Source organism: Nycticebus coucang, chromosome 20, assembly GCF_027406575.1.
Source record: "Nycticebus coucang isolate mNycCou1 chromosome 20, mNycCou1.pri, whole genome shotgun sequence".
NCBI lineage: Eukaryota > Metazoa > Chordata > Mammalia > Primates > Lorisidae > Nycticebus > Nycticebus coucang.
This window is the reverse complement of record NC_069799.1, coordinates 45,043,450-45,060,620: the sequence shown is the minus strand read 5'-3', so window position 1 is coordinate 45,060,620 and position 17,171 is coordinate 45,043,450. Positions and strand designations below refer to the sequence as shown.

The 17,171-nt window shown below is 42.0% G+C and overlaps 1 protein-coding gene across 10 annotated transcripts in view; it reads left to right on the top strand.

The window, feature by feature from the left end:
- Positions 1-17,171, top strand: part of SVIL (supervillin) — a 267,829-nt gene that overhangs the window by 156,176 nt on the left and 94,482 nt on the right. For 9 of the 10 annotated variants that reach the window (XM_053572488.1, XM_053572487.1, XM_053572485.1 and 6 more), the window contains 4 exons: positions 72-129; positions 7,252-7,343; positions 15,789-15,846; positions 15,961-16,112. In XM_053572488.1, coding sequence (XP_053428463.1) covers positions 15,839-15,846; positions 15,961-16,112 — 160 coding nt within the window. In that variant the 5' untranslated portion in view covers positions 72-129; positions 7,252-7,343; positions 15,789-15,838. The remainder of the gene's footprint in view (positions 1-71; positions 130-7,251; positions 7,344-15,788; positions 15,847-15,960; positions 16,113-17,171) is intronic. The other variant, XM_053572489.1, reaches the window with a different exon arrangement.

Genomic DNA, 17,171 nt, shown 5'->3' with positions numbered 1-17,171 from the left:
TTGAAGAATGTTTTCCTCACTGAATACTTTTTAACTTATCGTGTAACTATTTTAATGTTACTTTCTCTCAGATTTCAACAAGAAAAACTTAAGCTTCATTGGATTCCCACGTCAAAGAAAAGTTCCAAGGTAAAGTCGCCTCTGCTCAAGAAATCTTAACATTTTATAAGGTTTCGGAGTAGCTTTTTGCAAGTATTTTTTTAAATTCCTAATGCATGAGTTGAAATCTTCATCAATATGTGTTCTCCCCAGAGTTTGATTTATTAAAATATATAAAGCAAACTATTCTTTTTGTACTTAACGCCACTTATGAGAGTTTTTTGGAGAAGAGAATGTTGGTACGTCTTGTGATTGCAGACTTGTGAAGGGCTATTTTCTTTCTCACACCTGCCTCTAAGCATGGCCTGTCCTTTTGCAATCTGTCCATCAAGGAAGGCAGCTAGATTTTTTAGAAAGGGTTTAGCCTCCTCGGCCCCCCCCTTTCTTCATCTGCCCTTGGCCGCATCTGTCCAGCTGTGCATGGGACTTCTCATTGCCTGGTCCGATCGTCTCTCTTAACCTTTCTGTACTTCCAGTTTCCTTGCCTACAGGATCTTATGGGTACTAATTTGATTTATCTATGTCCTAAAACTCCATGACACATCTTCACTGATGCAAGACAATGTGAAAATGAATGTCTGTGCCAGGCCCCACAGCTGTGTCTCAGCTGCCCCTTAGTAGATCGCTGTCGCTGATAGAGTTTGATATTTTCAAGTAGCGGCGCAAAGTTAACTTACCCTTCCCACTCCGGCATGGATCTCAACTTATACTTCATTATGCTAGAAGGACCCACCTCCTCAATGCACTCAGATACTCTTGTACCTAACGGTAACTTAAAAGGGTTTACACTTTTTTTTTTTTTTTTGAGACAGAGTGCCACTCTGTCACCCTGGGTAGAGTGCCATGGTATCACAGCTCACAGCAACCTCAAACTCTTGGGCTTGAGCACCCCTTTTTCTTTAGCCTCCCTGAGTAGCTGGGACTGCAGACATACACCACTACGCTCAGCTAGTCTTTCATTTTTCTTTTTTCTTTTTTTCACTCTTGCTCAGGCTGATCTCCCTCTTGACCTCAAGCAATCTGCCCACCTAGACCTCCCAGAGTGTTAGGATTACAGGCATTGGATGTTAGGATTACCCACCCCAGGCTGGGTTTGCACTTCAGTAACATTAGAATAAACAGTTGTCTGGTTCCTGTTCTCAGCAAGTGAGCCTGGCTTTTCTTTTTAGATAGAGTCTCCATTTGTTGCCCAAGCTACTGGGCTAGAGTGCAGTGGCATCATCACAGCTCACAGCCCCTCACACTCCTGGGCTCAAGCGATCCTTCCAAGTAGCTGAGACTACAGGCACAGGCCACCACACATGGCTAATTTTTCTATTTTTTGTAGAGACTTGGGGTCTCGCTCTTGCTCAGGCTGGTCTAGAACATGCTGGTCTCAAGGGATTCTCCCACCTCACCCTTCATAGTACTAGGATTGTAGGCGTGAGCCCCTGTGCCCAGCTCTGGCTCTGCATTTGAAAATGGCAGAGTTGGTTCTGTGAACACACTAGATAGGACAAATCCGTGGGTTACTTCATCCATGTAAGTGTATAGTAGTAAATTGGAGCAATAAGTGATCTGGGTATATCAATAAAGTTGTCTTAGTTGACTCATTCCTGAGTCATTCCACTTACTTTCCTAGAGCTTGATGCAACCTTATTTCTCATCATTGCCATGTTTTTAATAGAGTACGAAGCTTATTTCCTAATATATCACCAGCACGTTGGTTTAAGTCTCATAGAGCTAGTAAGTGGCTAAGAAAAAGAGAGAAAGGAAGGCATTGCTTATTCAAGGACAGAAAAAGCGTGAAATAGGAAAGTCACATGCCTCAGTGGACAGAGGATCAAAGGGCCGCAGCTATTCTAAAATCATAGGTATCATTTTAGGTGTATGTATTAAATTTACCACCTACCCCACATGGTGCGAAGTGTGAAGTGAGCGGGAGTGACAAGAGCCTGCCTCCTTCAGAGAAATCTAGTCAGCCAGACACCAGATCACAAGAGATAGAAACAGGAGCTAATGGGACTTTATCTTCCCATATCTTACAATTTAAACTTCAATAGCAGAATGAACAGCTTGTAATACAGTATATCCTACATCCCTGCGAAAGATAAGACATGATAAACGGGGGAGTACCCTGCCCTGCCTTTAATCACATTCCCCCTTGTTACTACTGCCAGGCATTTAAGTAGGTTAATGGGACACATTTAAAAGGAAATGATCCTGGAAGCAGGGGGCAATCTCTTCTTAGATTACTGAAGCAGAGGGAGGTAGGTAATGGTATAAACAACTAGTCCTAAAGAACGAGTGCTGTCTCAGAGGAGATAAAGATAGTTGGATAAAAAATCCACAAGGTGTTTCTTATTATGAGAAAGTGAAAATCATAATGGAAAAATTATGTCTGCGGCATCTACTTCAGTGCCATATGGGGAAATGCTTTTCGACTGAAATACAACCTCATCCTTTTGGCTGAGTTGCACACCAAGGCCCACAGAGTTGTCCCTGGGGGAAGCCTTGTCCCCGGGGTGGGAGGGGTGACAGAAGAGGAGCAGAAGCCAGCGTCCCAGAGCTCTGCGCTTTGGGGGTTCACCAGCCCCAGGAGGTAGGAGTGGGCTCTGCGAATCACATGGCTCTGCTGCCTCTGAGTCAGAAAAGCAAAGACGAGGGTGATGTCAAAGACCTTTGGGGTATTGGGATTTCATCTTTGGAGTGTTTGTCTTTCATCAGCCATCAGATGATCAGAAAAAGTCACTAGTGAGTGGTCCAGAATCCTTGACTGGTACACGGCCCTTGTGTTTTCACTACGGGTTAGTGCCCTATAGAAAGTCCAGGGAAGAAACATGATTTGTCTTTTTATTTTATTTTATTTCATTTCATTTCATTTTATTGTTGGGGAATCATTGAGGGTACAAAGAACCAGCTTACACCGCTTTCATTTGTTAGGTAAAGTCTCTCTTAGAATTGTGTCCTGCTCCCAAGAGTGTGTCACACACCATGAACCCCTCCCATCCCATGATTTGTTTTTTTTTTGTTTGTTTTTTTTAAAAAACTGGTTTCACATATTGGTTTGAGGGGCCTTGCATACTCACAGCTTCCCATGCCTCCTTGAGCCAGAGCCCCGGGTTGGGTTGCGACACGGTCTCCTGGACCCTCCCACCTGCTCCTCCGCCTTCTCAGAGGAGAACAGGGTGAGAGACAAGAGAAATAGGAACAAAATGGAAACACGGCCATGTGAGTTCCTGTCATAACATTCACCTTGAAGCTGTAGGTTTAAAAACATGATTCCTTTATAAGCATATGCAAATAGGCTAATATTTTCACATAGGTGTGCAAGGTGAGCAAAGGTAATGAGGAGCAGGGTGCTCCTAATTGTGTGCTATTCCAAAGATGAAAGGAGGCAAGAAAGAAAGAAAAGAAAAGAAAAGTAAAAGAGAGGGGCAGGGAGGGAGGGAAGAAGGAAGAGGCTACTAGCTGATGTTGTTGAGTCTGTGCCCTTCTTTTCTTTTCTTTCTTTTTTATTTTTTTGTCCGGGGCTGGGTTTGAACCCGCCACCTCCGCATATGGGACTGGTGCCCTACTCTTTGAGCCACAGGCGCCGCCCTTCTTTTTTTTTTTTTGTAGAGACAGAGTTTCACTTTATGGCCCTCGGTGGAGTGCCGTGAGGTCACACAGCTCACAGCAACCTCCAACTCCTGGGCTTAGGCAATTCTCCTACCTCAGCCTCCCGAGTAGCTGGGACTACAGGCTCCTGCCACAACGCCTGGCTATTTTTTTGTTGCAGTTTGGCTGGGGCTGGGTTTGAACCCGCCACCCTCAGTATATGGGGCCGGCGCCCTACTCACTGAGCCACAGGCGCCGCCCTGTGCCCTTCTGATTATTCTCAGTATCTGCACTGAGTTTTGTCCCTGGCTGTCATGTCCACATTGTATAAAGTGTACACAATAAAATGCTTCCGAGTGAATGGTAGTGCACTTTAAAGTGTTTTATAATAGTCATTTAATCATTCACCATGTATTTATTAACTTTTTTAAAAAGCATTTTTAAAATTAATCATTTTTAAATGAAATTTAATTTTCTTTTGTTTTGAGACAGTCTCCTTCTGTCACCCAGGGTAGAGTGATGTGGCATCACAGCTCACAGCAACCTCAAATTCTTGGGCTCAAGCCATCCCTCTTGCCTCAGCCTCCCCAGTAGCTGGGACTACAAGCCCCTGCCATGATGCCTTTCTATTTTTAGTAGAAACAGGGTGTCGCTCTTGCTCAGGCTGGTCTCGAACTCCTGAGCTCAAGCAATCCACCTGCCTCAGCCTCCCAGAGTGCTGGGATTACAGGTGTGAGCCACTGCTCCCGGCTTTAAAATATTTTTTAAATTATAAATTTTAAAACATCATACAAATTATCTACTGGCACTGGAAATACACAAAAAGGACAAATAGGAAAAAAACAGGATAGTCTGAGAGGGATAAATAGGGGTGCATAGTACAGATCTGGTGCTGGTTGGGATAGGCAAGGGGGCAGGGGCTGTGCCCAGAGGCCAGGCCAGGAGTAGCTGAGCTGAACGTCAGGAGGCCAGAGGGAAGAGGGCCCAGGTGGCCGGTACAGGTGGCAGGAACAGCGTGAGCTCTGAGGTGGCTTCAGAAGCCTGGGAGATTTCCTGAGATAGCCCAGCTCTGTTAATTTCTGACCAGGCACCGAAAAGCCCCACTTTATACTGGTGCTGACACTCTGTGGAGAGCATTTACAAACTAAGCTCACGTGGAACCAGGGCACGTCTGGGTGCTGACTTGGGAACTTCACTTTGTAAACTCCGCAGAGTATTTAACTCAGAGGTAATTTCTCAAGTCTTCATTAATAGCTTCATTGAGCTTTTGGATAAACAGGAAAAAGGCAGATAAAGACATTCTGAAAATCTGGGTAACATTTGTCCCCACGGTCAACGGCCTGAGAAGCTAAATATTTCAGGGATTGAATTGTTTCCCTTGAATGTCATATTTTTGTTCCTGAGCAGATTCTAGTTTCCTGAAGAAAGTAGGAAACTTTAAAAAAAAAAATAAATTCAAAATAAAAGGAAGAGCAATACAACTTTATTTTAACCATCAACTTTTGCATTTTTCCCCTTTACAGGAAAATAATGCAAAGCAATGAAATCTAATTGATACAGAAAAATAAAATATTTAAACTAGCAGTTAAATAATTAAAATAACATGTTGTTCCTAAGTAGGGTACCTTTCTGCAGTTATTTAACTTTGTAAGGTTGATACAAATCAGATATCTGAATTAAACATGAAAAAAAAGTCACTGTCTTAGGATTCCGGGTTTAGGAGTCGGGGCGCGTCTAAGTTTCTGACTAGCTAAGTGTTCTAAGATCTTTCAAGCCCATCTGGAGTGTGGTTGATACAGCTTACTTTAAAGCCGTGGTTCTCAACCTTCCTAATGCCGCAACCCTTTAATACAGTTCCTGTGGGTCGTGACCCACAGGTTGAGAACCGCTGCTTTAAAGTAACTTGGAGAGGTGACATCCGTATTTATGAATAGAAGCTTCACTACAGATACGTATATACGATGATCAAGATTTCGGATGGGCACTCCAATTTGTACAAATAATCAACACATCGAATCCCATAATGGCATAAATGTATTTATGATCTATGTACAAATGACTTAATACAAAAATTAATTAATTAATTTAAAAAAAAGATTTCAGATGGGCTTGGTTCTACCATGGGGGATGGTATGCCATGCTTTGAAATGCGTGTCAATTCCTTTCACTCTAATTTACACGTGGGGTAGAGTTTGTGTGTCCCACTCGGTACCCATAGCAACTCTCTCGGATCTTTCATTGGCCTCTGTGGAAACGGACCCATAGGGGGAGATGGTGGGCTTCACAATCAGTGCCTTTGAGGCCTATCATCGGCCCCTGTTTCCTAGGTTCATTGTCTTCTTCAAGCCAGCAGTAGCTTCTGTCTTCAAGGCCCCTGAGCTGTATGTATGGCAGTGCTGGGCCAACGGGGCTGAGCGTTAGAGCTGTGTTTTTCCACCATTTTTTATCTCACAGCACTCTTGAACCTGTAATTAAACGTCCACCATTTAAACTATATTGATCCAGAAAAAAAGTGAAGAAAAGAATAACCGTGCTTTGAACTTCTTCTGAAAATAATTTAATTAATGATCTTTAAAAATTTCGGCAGCACACCTAAGATCATCTCATGGGACACCAGTGTGCCACGGCATACTGGCTGGAAATCACTGTATTAGAGCAAGAGCTGGATTCGAATCTAATCTCCTCTCCTCACCGAATTGTCTCTGGGCAAATCATGTAACAATTTCCCACTCTGCGAATGGGAGGTTGATACCATCCAGCAGCTGACTCCTGTGTGGGGCTCTCGCCTACCTTCCAGTTGAGTGAGTCCTGGAAAGCTGGAAACCAGTCGCGGTGGGAATATTTACAGCACCAGTCGGTACCATTAGTGCAAAGCTTGCTGGGTGGTGGGCGGAAGCAGAGGGGGCCAGGCCAAGATGGCAGAGCCAGTTGTAAAACATTTATCAGCTCACCACTGAGTAGGTCAGACCTCACAGAGTGTAGGGGAGATAGTTAAGATAATTCCTGGGGTATACTTAGTAGAGGGGAGAAGTACACAGTAAATGCCTCAATTCCTTTATTATTCTTCCCTTCTTTTATTCCAAGGCAAGTTTTCCTTCTGATCTTTGGATCCTGCTTTGATTCATTGGGTGTTTCAAAGCATTTTTTACTTCTGTAGACTTTTAACACTGGAGGATGGATCAGCTATGGATCAGCCAGACAAGGGCTAATTTTCTGAGGAAGAGACTATAGCACAGAGAGGTTGTGTGACTAACCCAAGTGACTCAGCTGTTCCCTAGTCTAGAGGAGGTAGTCGGTCTGAAACAAGATCTACAAAACCCCACTGCGGCCACTTCTCCACCCACGCACCACGACACTTGTGATGCTGCTGTACTTATACCTTTGTACCCACCCCCCCAACAATATTAATGTCAATGTAAATAAATGAAAAAGTTGCCAATTAACTCCTCACTATGAAACTCTTTCCTTGTGATCCACACGCACACATTTAATGCTGTGTGACAATGGCATAATTCGTATGCTCTGAATTTTTCACTTGATATATATTTTGATTGAAAGTGACTTTTTCTTTAGCTTTCAGAAAGAATTCTCACTTGAAGATAAAGAACAATTTGCTAATCATAGAAGAGTGTTCAATACTAAGCTTTTAACTGCACTTCCTAAAGGTGAGTCTTTTTCTAAATGGTTCCCCAGTGTCTGGGCAGTTAAGCCTCATGTGGTCTGAATTTCCTTGAGGAGAACTTTCTCACTAATCTCCAACTTGCAGGCTCCTTTTTGCCCCTTCCTGTCTCATCCAAGAATTAGCTGCAATTAATGGACCTGTCTTCTTGAACTTTTTATTATTTTATTTTATTTTAGACACTGGGTCTTGCTCTGTTGCCCAGTGCGTTGGTGTAATCATTGTTCACTGTAACCTTGAACTCTGGGTTCAAGCGATCATCCTGCCTCAGTCTCCCAGGTAGCTAGGACTACAGGCCTGCACCACCACCACGCTCAGCTGATTTTTCTTATTTTTTGTAGAATGGAGATCTTGCTATGTTGCCCAGGCTGGCTTGAACTCCTGGCCTCAAGCAAGGCCTCTACTGCCTTGGCCTCCCAAAGTGCTGGAATTACAGGTGTGAGCCGCCGTGCCTGGCTCTTCTTGAACTTTTAGCACGTTAACTGCCATGTAAGTTGTATTTAACCTACGCTAGTTTTGAACCTGGGGCCTCATGAAGCATATATAACTCACATGTCTCTTGACCTAAAACACTGTGGCCCAAGGAAACATTTTTTTTTCTCGTGTGGCAGTCTGTGTGTTACTTTTCACCTTTCTACTTCTTTTTTTCCCTTAATTTCCCTACCTGGAAAGAAAATGGACTTAGAATTTTACTGGAGGTGGCAGAGAGGAAGCCTAATGTCAACCCTACTTCCTCTCTCTATTGCCTGTAACCTTCTCCAAGGGCAGTGAGATCTGTCCACACCCCCATTTATTTTCCATCCAACCACTCCCACCACCTCCAGAGGCCCCTCCTGCCTCCGGCAGCTTCCCAGTGTTAGGGCTTTTCCACTGAATATTTTGTAGTTCCCAACTGGGCTGCAAACAGCAGGTACAGACTATGTCCCGATCATGTTCCTCCTTCCCCCAGCAGGCACCCACACATGTTTTGAGAACTGCTATTTTCACTGGTAGGGGTGCATTTCCAGGAAGACATTTGCACCACCTAGAAGCTGATTCCATCTAGTTTTGCCTGCGCGATGATGGAAGCATTGATCTTTGCTTCTATCACCTGTGACGCTAGCACAAGGAAAGATCATTTAGAACCAGCTCACGAAATGTCTTCATCCCAGATGTGGTATGGAACCCTTCCTTTAAAAGAAAACAGGTTCGATGGAAGGGTAGGTTCTTTTCCTACTCTGAAAGAAAGAAGGAAAACACAAGTTCAAGCCCAAAATAAATTAGACCAAAAGATATTCTTTTAATAGAAACTAAATCCAAATTTAGTTTGGAAGTTAGTTTTAGTGACAAATTGGAAGATATCCGGAGGAACTGAATGACAATATGCCTAGGTATAGTCTGATGAGGAGGGATGTTCCGAAAGACTCCAGGGATTTGGCCTGGAGAAGAAAACTTAAACAAAGACCTGTCACCATTTTCAAGTACTTATAGCACTGTCAACCGAAAGAGAGGCTTATTTCTATGTCACTCCAGAGACCCAAAATAAAAAATATCATGTAGAATTAAAAGGAGGTAGATAGAATTTCTGGTGAGAAAGAAAATTCTGATTGTTCATGCCACCTGGAAATGAAGTGGACCATATGGTGATCTCCTAAACTCTCCCTGGTGAGTATTGAAGGGAATGTCTCATGCCCATGTGTCTAAGTGGGATGGATGTGGTAAGGGAGTTCCCACATACTTAGGTGAGTGGCCAGCTGCAAAATGGGGGAATGGTCCACCCAATATTTAGGATTCTTTGTGAAAGAGAAAGACACTCAATTTCATCTGCACCAAACTTAAGTGTTTAAAAATCTATGCAAATGATTGAAACAAACTTGAGAATGAACAACACATTGATATTAGCAGTAGCTGTAAAGGATTGATTAATTAGACTGAGTTCTATATAGCTAAAGTTGTTTCCACTAGCCTGAAGAGCCCCTCTTTCCCCTACTTTACCCCCAGTTCTTTCTATTCTTTTTTCTTTTTCTTTTTCTTTTTTTTTTTTTTTTTTGCACTGTCTGGCTGGGTCTGGGTTTGAACCCGCCACCTCCAGCATATGGGGCCGGCGCCCTACTCCTTTGAGCCACAGGCGCCGTCCTCTTTCTATTCTTTTTGGACTATTTTTTTTTTTTTTTGATAAGTAATCCCATGGACAATAGTACAATCAGAAAAATTAAAAACAATGTGAGATGCTCAAGGTTCCTTAAGGTTCAACAAATTGTAACTTCATATGTAACAAAATTTTACCTAAGCTTATTCACTGGTTGTATTTGTATTAAAATGTATCATAATTGATTATAAGAATATAAGTTTTCCAAATTAAAGATGATTTTATGTGTCAACCAGATTGGTATTTCTGAATTAACAAAATCCCTTTATTCTTTGAAGCATGAAAGAACCAGTCCCCTGGCTGTCTTGAGATTTCTCTAAATTCCTCAATCTTGTTTTGTATGTCTGCTTCTTATGAATTGGGTAGGTGAGCTTGGAAAGACCATTGTGTAATACCAGGAGTTTCTTTGTTTCTCCATCTTAAAAGATAAGCTAATGATTTTATCAGGTCAGGTCTTAACCATATAATGTTTAAAAATGAATGGGCGGTGCCTGTGGCTCAGTAAGTAGGGCGCCAGCCCCGTATACCCAGGGTGGTGGGTTCGAACCCGGCCCCGGCCAAACTGCAACAGTAATAACAACAAAATAAATTGATTATGACTTTGTTTTAATGACATTTAGTTTTATGATTGTTTATAAATTTACAAAAGTTTCTTTCTGTTGGTTTCATGAGGGATTCTTGCAACCATGAAATTAAGCATTAAAACGGTCATTGCTTTTTCTCTAAGGACTTCTTTTAACTGTGTCTCGCAAACACATAATCAAGGGATTGAAAGTCTTTACCTATGTAAAGGTTATAATATGAAAATAGATTTTCCACCTAGGAATTATAAAATGGATCAAATATATGACTCTACATTCTTTACCAGCTATATTAAGATGTGACGGACATACCATACAATTCACTCATTTAAAGTGTACAATTTGGTGGCTGTTAGCGTATTCACAGGGCTATGCATCCATCAGCAAAGTCGATTTTAGAACATTTTCATTACTCCAAAAAGAAACCTCATTCCCTTTAGCCATGAGCCCCCCCCATCCCTCTAGTTTGTAATTATGGATTTTATAAGCTGCTTGTCTGCATGTTACTGGCTGCCAGCCACGTGTAAAAGGTAAAGGGCATTACTCCTGTGGGATGTTAAGACCAGTGTTCAAAATATTCCAGGTCTGGCCTTTGCTCTCAGGGTGTCAAGTGGAGAAGAAAGAACTGTTCTTGGCAATACCTCTACCACTTATATTTCTTTGGAAGATTCTGGGGTGCTCAACAATGTCCTAGCCAGAAATCTTGTTTCTTTTTCTTGTTCTTCTTCTTCTGTTTTTTTTTTTTTTTTTTTTTTTACCTTTGGTAGCAACAAGTCTCACTGTGTTGCCCAGGCTAGTCTCAAACGCCCGGCATCAAGCAATCCTCCCATCTCAGCCTCCCCAAGTGCTGGGATTACGGACGCGAGCCATCATCCCCAGTGGCATACCTGTTTCTTAAAGTTAATTGAAGAAACTGTTTCCCAAGAAAAGCACCCAGCACACCAAATTACCTAAAATATTGCTGTTATATATTCTTATTGTAAAGTATATTAGATAGTTAACTTTATGAAGTATTATGGCCATGCTGTCAAAATCCCTTAAATTGCCTTACCTGAAAACTGACCATCCAACTCCTAATAGAAATAACTAAATAGACTTATAGAATCCTATCGCCATGGCAGTACCACTCTGAATTACTCAAACAAGAGCGACAGGCTCAGATAGAAGGTATAATAAAGACTAAGTTGGCATATTTAGAAGACTTAATGTATTTGAAAGTAAAGCAGAAAATGTCTTATTACAATGGAAATTAGACCATCTGTGCTTATTTATATCTGGATTATATAATAGCTACCATTATTAAACCTGATCCATTTATGAGCTATAATTATAACACAGCACACAGTTGAATCACAACTGTAGAGTCTGTCTAATTTTAAAAACATTCTTTTCCTTCATTTTTAGGAAAAACACACAGAAAAAGGGGCGCCATGCCACCCATTGTGCTAAGTGGTTCAGAGAACGTATTATGTAAATATGTCCATGTGTAGCTATACACAAACACACACACGCACATGTAACTATAACTATGGAGAGAGAAAACAGGTTAAAAATAAAGCAAGTGCAGCGAACTGGTAAACTGTTATAAAAAGAATCGTTTACATTGTCTATAAGCTTGAAATTACATAACTTTTTTTTTTTTTAAAGAAAAGAAACCTTCCAGATTATTGATCAGAAGATAATTTGGTAGAATTGTAGGTAGTCTCTATAAATGAAACAAGGGTGCCAACCACATACACTGAGGCTGGCGGGTTCGAACCCAGCCCGGTCCTGCCAAACAACAACGACAACTACAACCCAAAAAAAAGCCAGGCATTGTGGTGGACGCCTATAGTCCCAGCTACTTGGGAGGCTGAGACAAGAGAATTTCTTAAGTCCAAGAGTTAGAGGTTGCTGTGAGCTGGGACGCCACTGCACTCTACCAGGGGCGACATCATGAGACTCTGTCTCAAAAAATAAAAAGAATAAAGTAAAAAAAAAAACAAAAAAGAAAAGAAACCTTCCAGATTATCAATCAGAAGATAACTTTGATAGAATTATAGGTAGTCTCTATGAATGTGGCTCAAAGGAGTAGACTGCGGCCCCAAATGCCAGAGGTGGCAGGTTCAAACCCAGCTCTGGCCAAAAATTATTTAAAAAAAAATAAGAGAGAGAGAGAGATAAGGAGGTATAACACAGATTTTCACAGCAGGGATGACTTCCATCTGTAATATTTTTAGTATTGGTTTTATGCTACTACTAACATAAAACCATAGTATTAATTATATTATAAAACAAACATAATAGAATTAATGTTTATACTACCTATTTGTTATACTCATTTGACTTTTAAATTATAGACCTGGGGAAAATAAGCCCAACTCAAAATGTCTCTTTATTATCTCTTTTTGTTCTCTACATTTCTTTCTTATCCTCTTATCTCTAGGAAGTGAGGAGATTCTTGTAAACTGAAAAGAAAGAATAGACTAAGAGGTAATTATTTGTTTATTAGAGGAATTTTATATTTTCCTAAAAATGTCGTTATAAATTTCCACTAAGAATTAATAAGCTCGCCAGTTTAATCCATGACCTCCTTTCATTTCTTAGTAAAATGATCACAGACGACCCTAAGTTGTCATGTCAAGCACCCACTAGGTGGACGGATGCTAACTTCTAGAGGCAGTAGGCTCGATTACAGCGTTGAGTTTGAGTCGTGGCTGTATTGAAGAGTGTGGTGATGAGCCAGTCTTTAGTGGATAAGCTAGGGCCTGAGTGTTAGGCACAGGCTGTCTAGTTAAAGTGCTTATACTGTGATCAGTGGTTCGGTGCTCATTCCAGAACAGTTCATGGGAGGCTTTGGAGACCTATGGGGGGATTTTTATGTCCCAGCGACTAGGGGTGATTTAGCATTTAGCAGGAGAACTTGTGACACTCCATGCCCTGCTGGGTAGGGCTCACAGTGAAGGCATTTCCCACTCTAAGGACCATTGCCACCTCCGTCGTGGCCCGGGATCTAGCCCAGGGCCAGCCTCCTGACTCCGTGACCCTACCGAGGTCCATCCCTACATCTGTTAAATGCTGTCCTGAGATCGTTTTAACCTGGATGGCTGCTAGATGGCAGTGCTCACTGGTAGGTCGCCCAGCCTGTGTTGTCCAGAAGGGGACAGAGATCTCCGTGGGCCACACGACAACTTGCCATGTGCCCTGTCCTTCTCCTGGTTCTTGCTGTTCCAGGCTTGAGGCTCAGCCTCTGTGATGAACAGCTATATTCACTCTTTCTCGTATTTCTTAGCCTTTACAGAAATGAAAAGGGTGGGATGGCAGTCAGAAAAGTCTGCTGTTGTCTTAGGCTGAAGGTGTGGGTCCTCTCGGAGTTAGCTGATCCTTCCCTCTAGACTTCAGGAAAGAAAAAATGGCAGGAAGCACCTTGCTGCTTGGCTTTTTCTCTGACTTCTGGAATTATTCCTTTTTTTTTTTTTTTTTGGCGGGGGCTGGGTTTGAACCCTCCACCTCCAGTATATGGGGCCAGTGCCCTACTCCTTTGAGCCACAGGTGCTGCCCTGGAATTATTCTTTTTAAATATCTTTAATTGCATAATTTCCATAGAAAGAAATAAAAATTAGTTAAAAGTTTAATGAAAGTGATTTTCAGTGGTCTCTAATTAGAATGTAAAAAAAAAATCTGTCTTAATTTTTTTCCAGTGGAAGTTACATAATACTCTGTGTGTTCATGTTTTTTATACTTACCCAGCTGAAATAATTCCGGGGGGGAGGTTAGTGTCATTCTGCTACTCAGGGTACGGGTCTAAGTCACACCTTTCAGAGCCTTTGGAATGTGGTTTCCGCAGCTTCTTGGGCAATCTTAGGAAAAACATGGCCCTGTTCTCCTCTTTGGGGATTAAATAATTAATTAAAACGCTTTGGTTTTTATTATCTTTGAAGATATTTTCAAAATATATACTACCAGGCTGTGAAAGTTTTATCACTATAATCTCACTAGAGCTAATTTGTTGACTGGGAAGCTATCATTAGCCAAACTTCCCCTGGCAAGGCAGCACGTACCATTATTTCCATACCCTGCCTTCTAAAAAGGAGCATAATTAACATTGTGGAATAAGTACACCTCTGCTCACAGTGATCGTGTTCCTGGGGAGACCACCTGAGAGGCCTATTCTGAAGCTAAGGAGACTTTTTTGAAGCCAACCACCTTAATAAAAGCCAATTCAACTAAAGTTTTAGGGTGGCCGTCATTTAAAAGGAAATAAAGAGAAGCAAGGCTTGGATCTCTGAACACCATCAGCAGTATGAAAGTCATGTGTATATCTGCGTGGTTTTGATTCATTACTAAAAATGAACCCTTTAAAGAATCAAACCAATTGAAGCAGCTGAGAATTAAATTTCTCGTATTCAGAATCTCCTTGGAGTTTCTCCTGTGACTCAGCCTTTCAAAACTTCTTCGCCCTGGGCTATCCAGCCATAGGGTCTGTCTCTCTCTCTCTTACCCAGCCCTTCCTAAGTCCTCAATAAGGGTCACTCTGTGAGCCTTCATGAATTTAAGCCATTGAGGAGGAGGCAAGAAGGGAAACCTTTATTCTCCACCGATTTTGACTCTTTCTCCAAAGACACAATTGTCTGGCATCTTAGTAATGTCCCTATAGTTAGCGTCATGTGAGAAGTTCCTCATCTCAGCAAAACATTTGTTCTGGTCATGCAGGGCTGCCAGAAGAATTGGGATAATGACTTTATCCGTCACGCACCTAAATTATAGCAAAGAAAATAAACACGTTAACATTGTTAACATTTCCTTCCAGCAAAAGCCTGTGAGGGCAGGGTTAGGGCCTGCATTATTCTAAACTGTAGCCAATCCTGGTAAACCACACTAGATACTGTCATGCAATTTCAGGTACTTACAGGTTACAGGACAGGGTGAAACAGGAGTGGCTGTGAGCTCTTCAGTGTGTACTACTAGTGTCTACTTTTAGAAAACGTTTTTCATAATAAAAGCTTAAAATACTTTGTTAAACTCAATGAAACTTAGGAACAGATATTGGGATTTCTGCTTAAAAACACTTTAGTGGAGAGATCTTACTTGTCAGCCTCCCGATAAAACAGAACATGTTCTCCGGCCCTCTGTGATATTATCATACTTCTTAGCCAAGCATGTGATTATACAGGGCAGCCATGAAGCTCATGTGCAGTTTAAAATAGTTGTTTGTCACACCTGTAATTCTAGTGCTCTGTGATTGCCTGAGCTCAGGAGTTCAAAACCAGGCTGAGCAAGAGTGAGACCCCATCTCTAAAAAAGCAGCCAGGCATCAGGATGGACACCTGTAGTCCCAGCTACTCAGGAGGCTGAGGCAAGAGGATTGCTTGAGCCCAAGAGTTTGAGGTTGCTGTGTGCCGGGATGCTACGGCACTCTACCGAGGGCGACAAACTAAGACTCTGTCTAAAAAAATAAAATAGTTGTCTGTTTTAAATTGCACACAAACTTCAAGGCTACTGTGTGTGTGTGCGCGCGTGTGTGTATGTGTGTACGCATGCCCACACATGTGTGACTCATTTAGCATTTGCATCCCCTATTAGGAAATACTCTCCACGAAAGCAGGAACTGTGTCACTTTTGTTTATCACGGTCACACGGGGCCAAGAACAGAAGTTTCAGTTCGGTAGACAGCCACTGAGTAAATAAAATGAGTACATGACAACTAACTAGTAGACTTTTTTGTTGTTGTTCTTTATTTTAGTTGCAGAATTAAGAAAAATCTTTGAACCAAAGAGAAAAGAAGTTGTAGACATGAAAAGGTAAGATAACTGTAGTACAGAATTAGGAGTAGAAAGGCTTGACAAAGCCGTATTTAGTTTTCCCTTTGAACTGATTGCCTTTGTTCATTGTGCCTTTTTTGGTGTGCTGTGCAGAAAAGAAAGAATTGCCAGGCGCCTAGAAGGAATTGAAAATGACACCCAGCCCCACTTCTTGCAGAGCTGCACGGGGCTGGTGACTCACCGTCTGCTGGAGGAGGACACGCCTCGGTACATGCGAGCCACCGACCCAGCCAACCCCCACATTGGTGAGCGCGCGTGTCACGTTGGGTGGCCGTCCTCAGCCAGGCGGCTGGGCTTGTTACACGCTCGTTGCCTTTTTTATTTACTGGCATCAGAAAGTGGGGTATTCCACAAAATGGACTTATGTGCACATAAACATTTTATTCCATGCATTTATTAAAAAATAGCAACAATACATGTCAGCTCCTCCAGGTCACAGACACGGTCCTCCAGTACCATAGCAGGAAGAAATGATAACCTTTGGCACATTGTCAGGTAACTGATGATCTTTCATTTCTTGCCATAGACTGAGGCCCCTCAAAGGTGGGAACTTATCTTTCTACACCCCCCGGGCTCAGCCCAGGATCTGTTGTCAAAGCCCTTTAGCAAATGTTTGGTAAAGGAATGAATGAAATGGGTAGCTGGCTGTTCTCATAGTAAGTTTCGACTAAACGCCCAGGTGCCAAGCACAGGCAGCCCCTGCTCTCAGCAGAGAGTTAAAGGCAAAGCTGGACCCTGAATGATTAGGGTACTTATCCTAAGTGTTTATGCAACAGAACACTCTGTTGAAATGACTTTAATGTATGCACTTTTAAATGTGTTGCATATTTATTTCATACAAAACAGTACCTCGAGCCAGCATAACTTTGCTTTTCCTTGATTACTCAGAGTCACGGTTATGGGCGTGCAGTATTCAACTTGACCCCAGGAGAGGATGAGGTACGCAGGGCTGCACTTCCCACCCAGTCCCCCTGAGGCTCTGTGCTACCGCTTTTTATAGTCAGTGTTTTCTAGCTTCTTCCTGAGGAAGGACTACAGCTCCCACGTCATGATGTTATCAGTTTGCCTGTCTCTGCGGTTTGTCATTTTCTGTGGCCAGAAAACTAGAGAACTCAGACAGTGTAAAGCTTACTTGCAGGAGAAATCAAAAATATACATACCTGAGGACCAAGATTGATAGCCAGAAATAGACCTCCGTGTATATAAAATGTCACTCTATCTGTAGTACATGATAATTTAAACATCATGTATTAGTGAGAAATGGAAGAATTTTGTAATAAAATAGTACTGAAAAAATGGGTTCA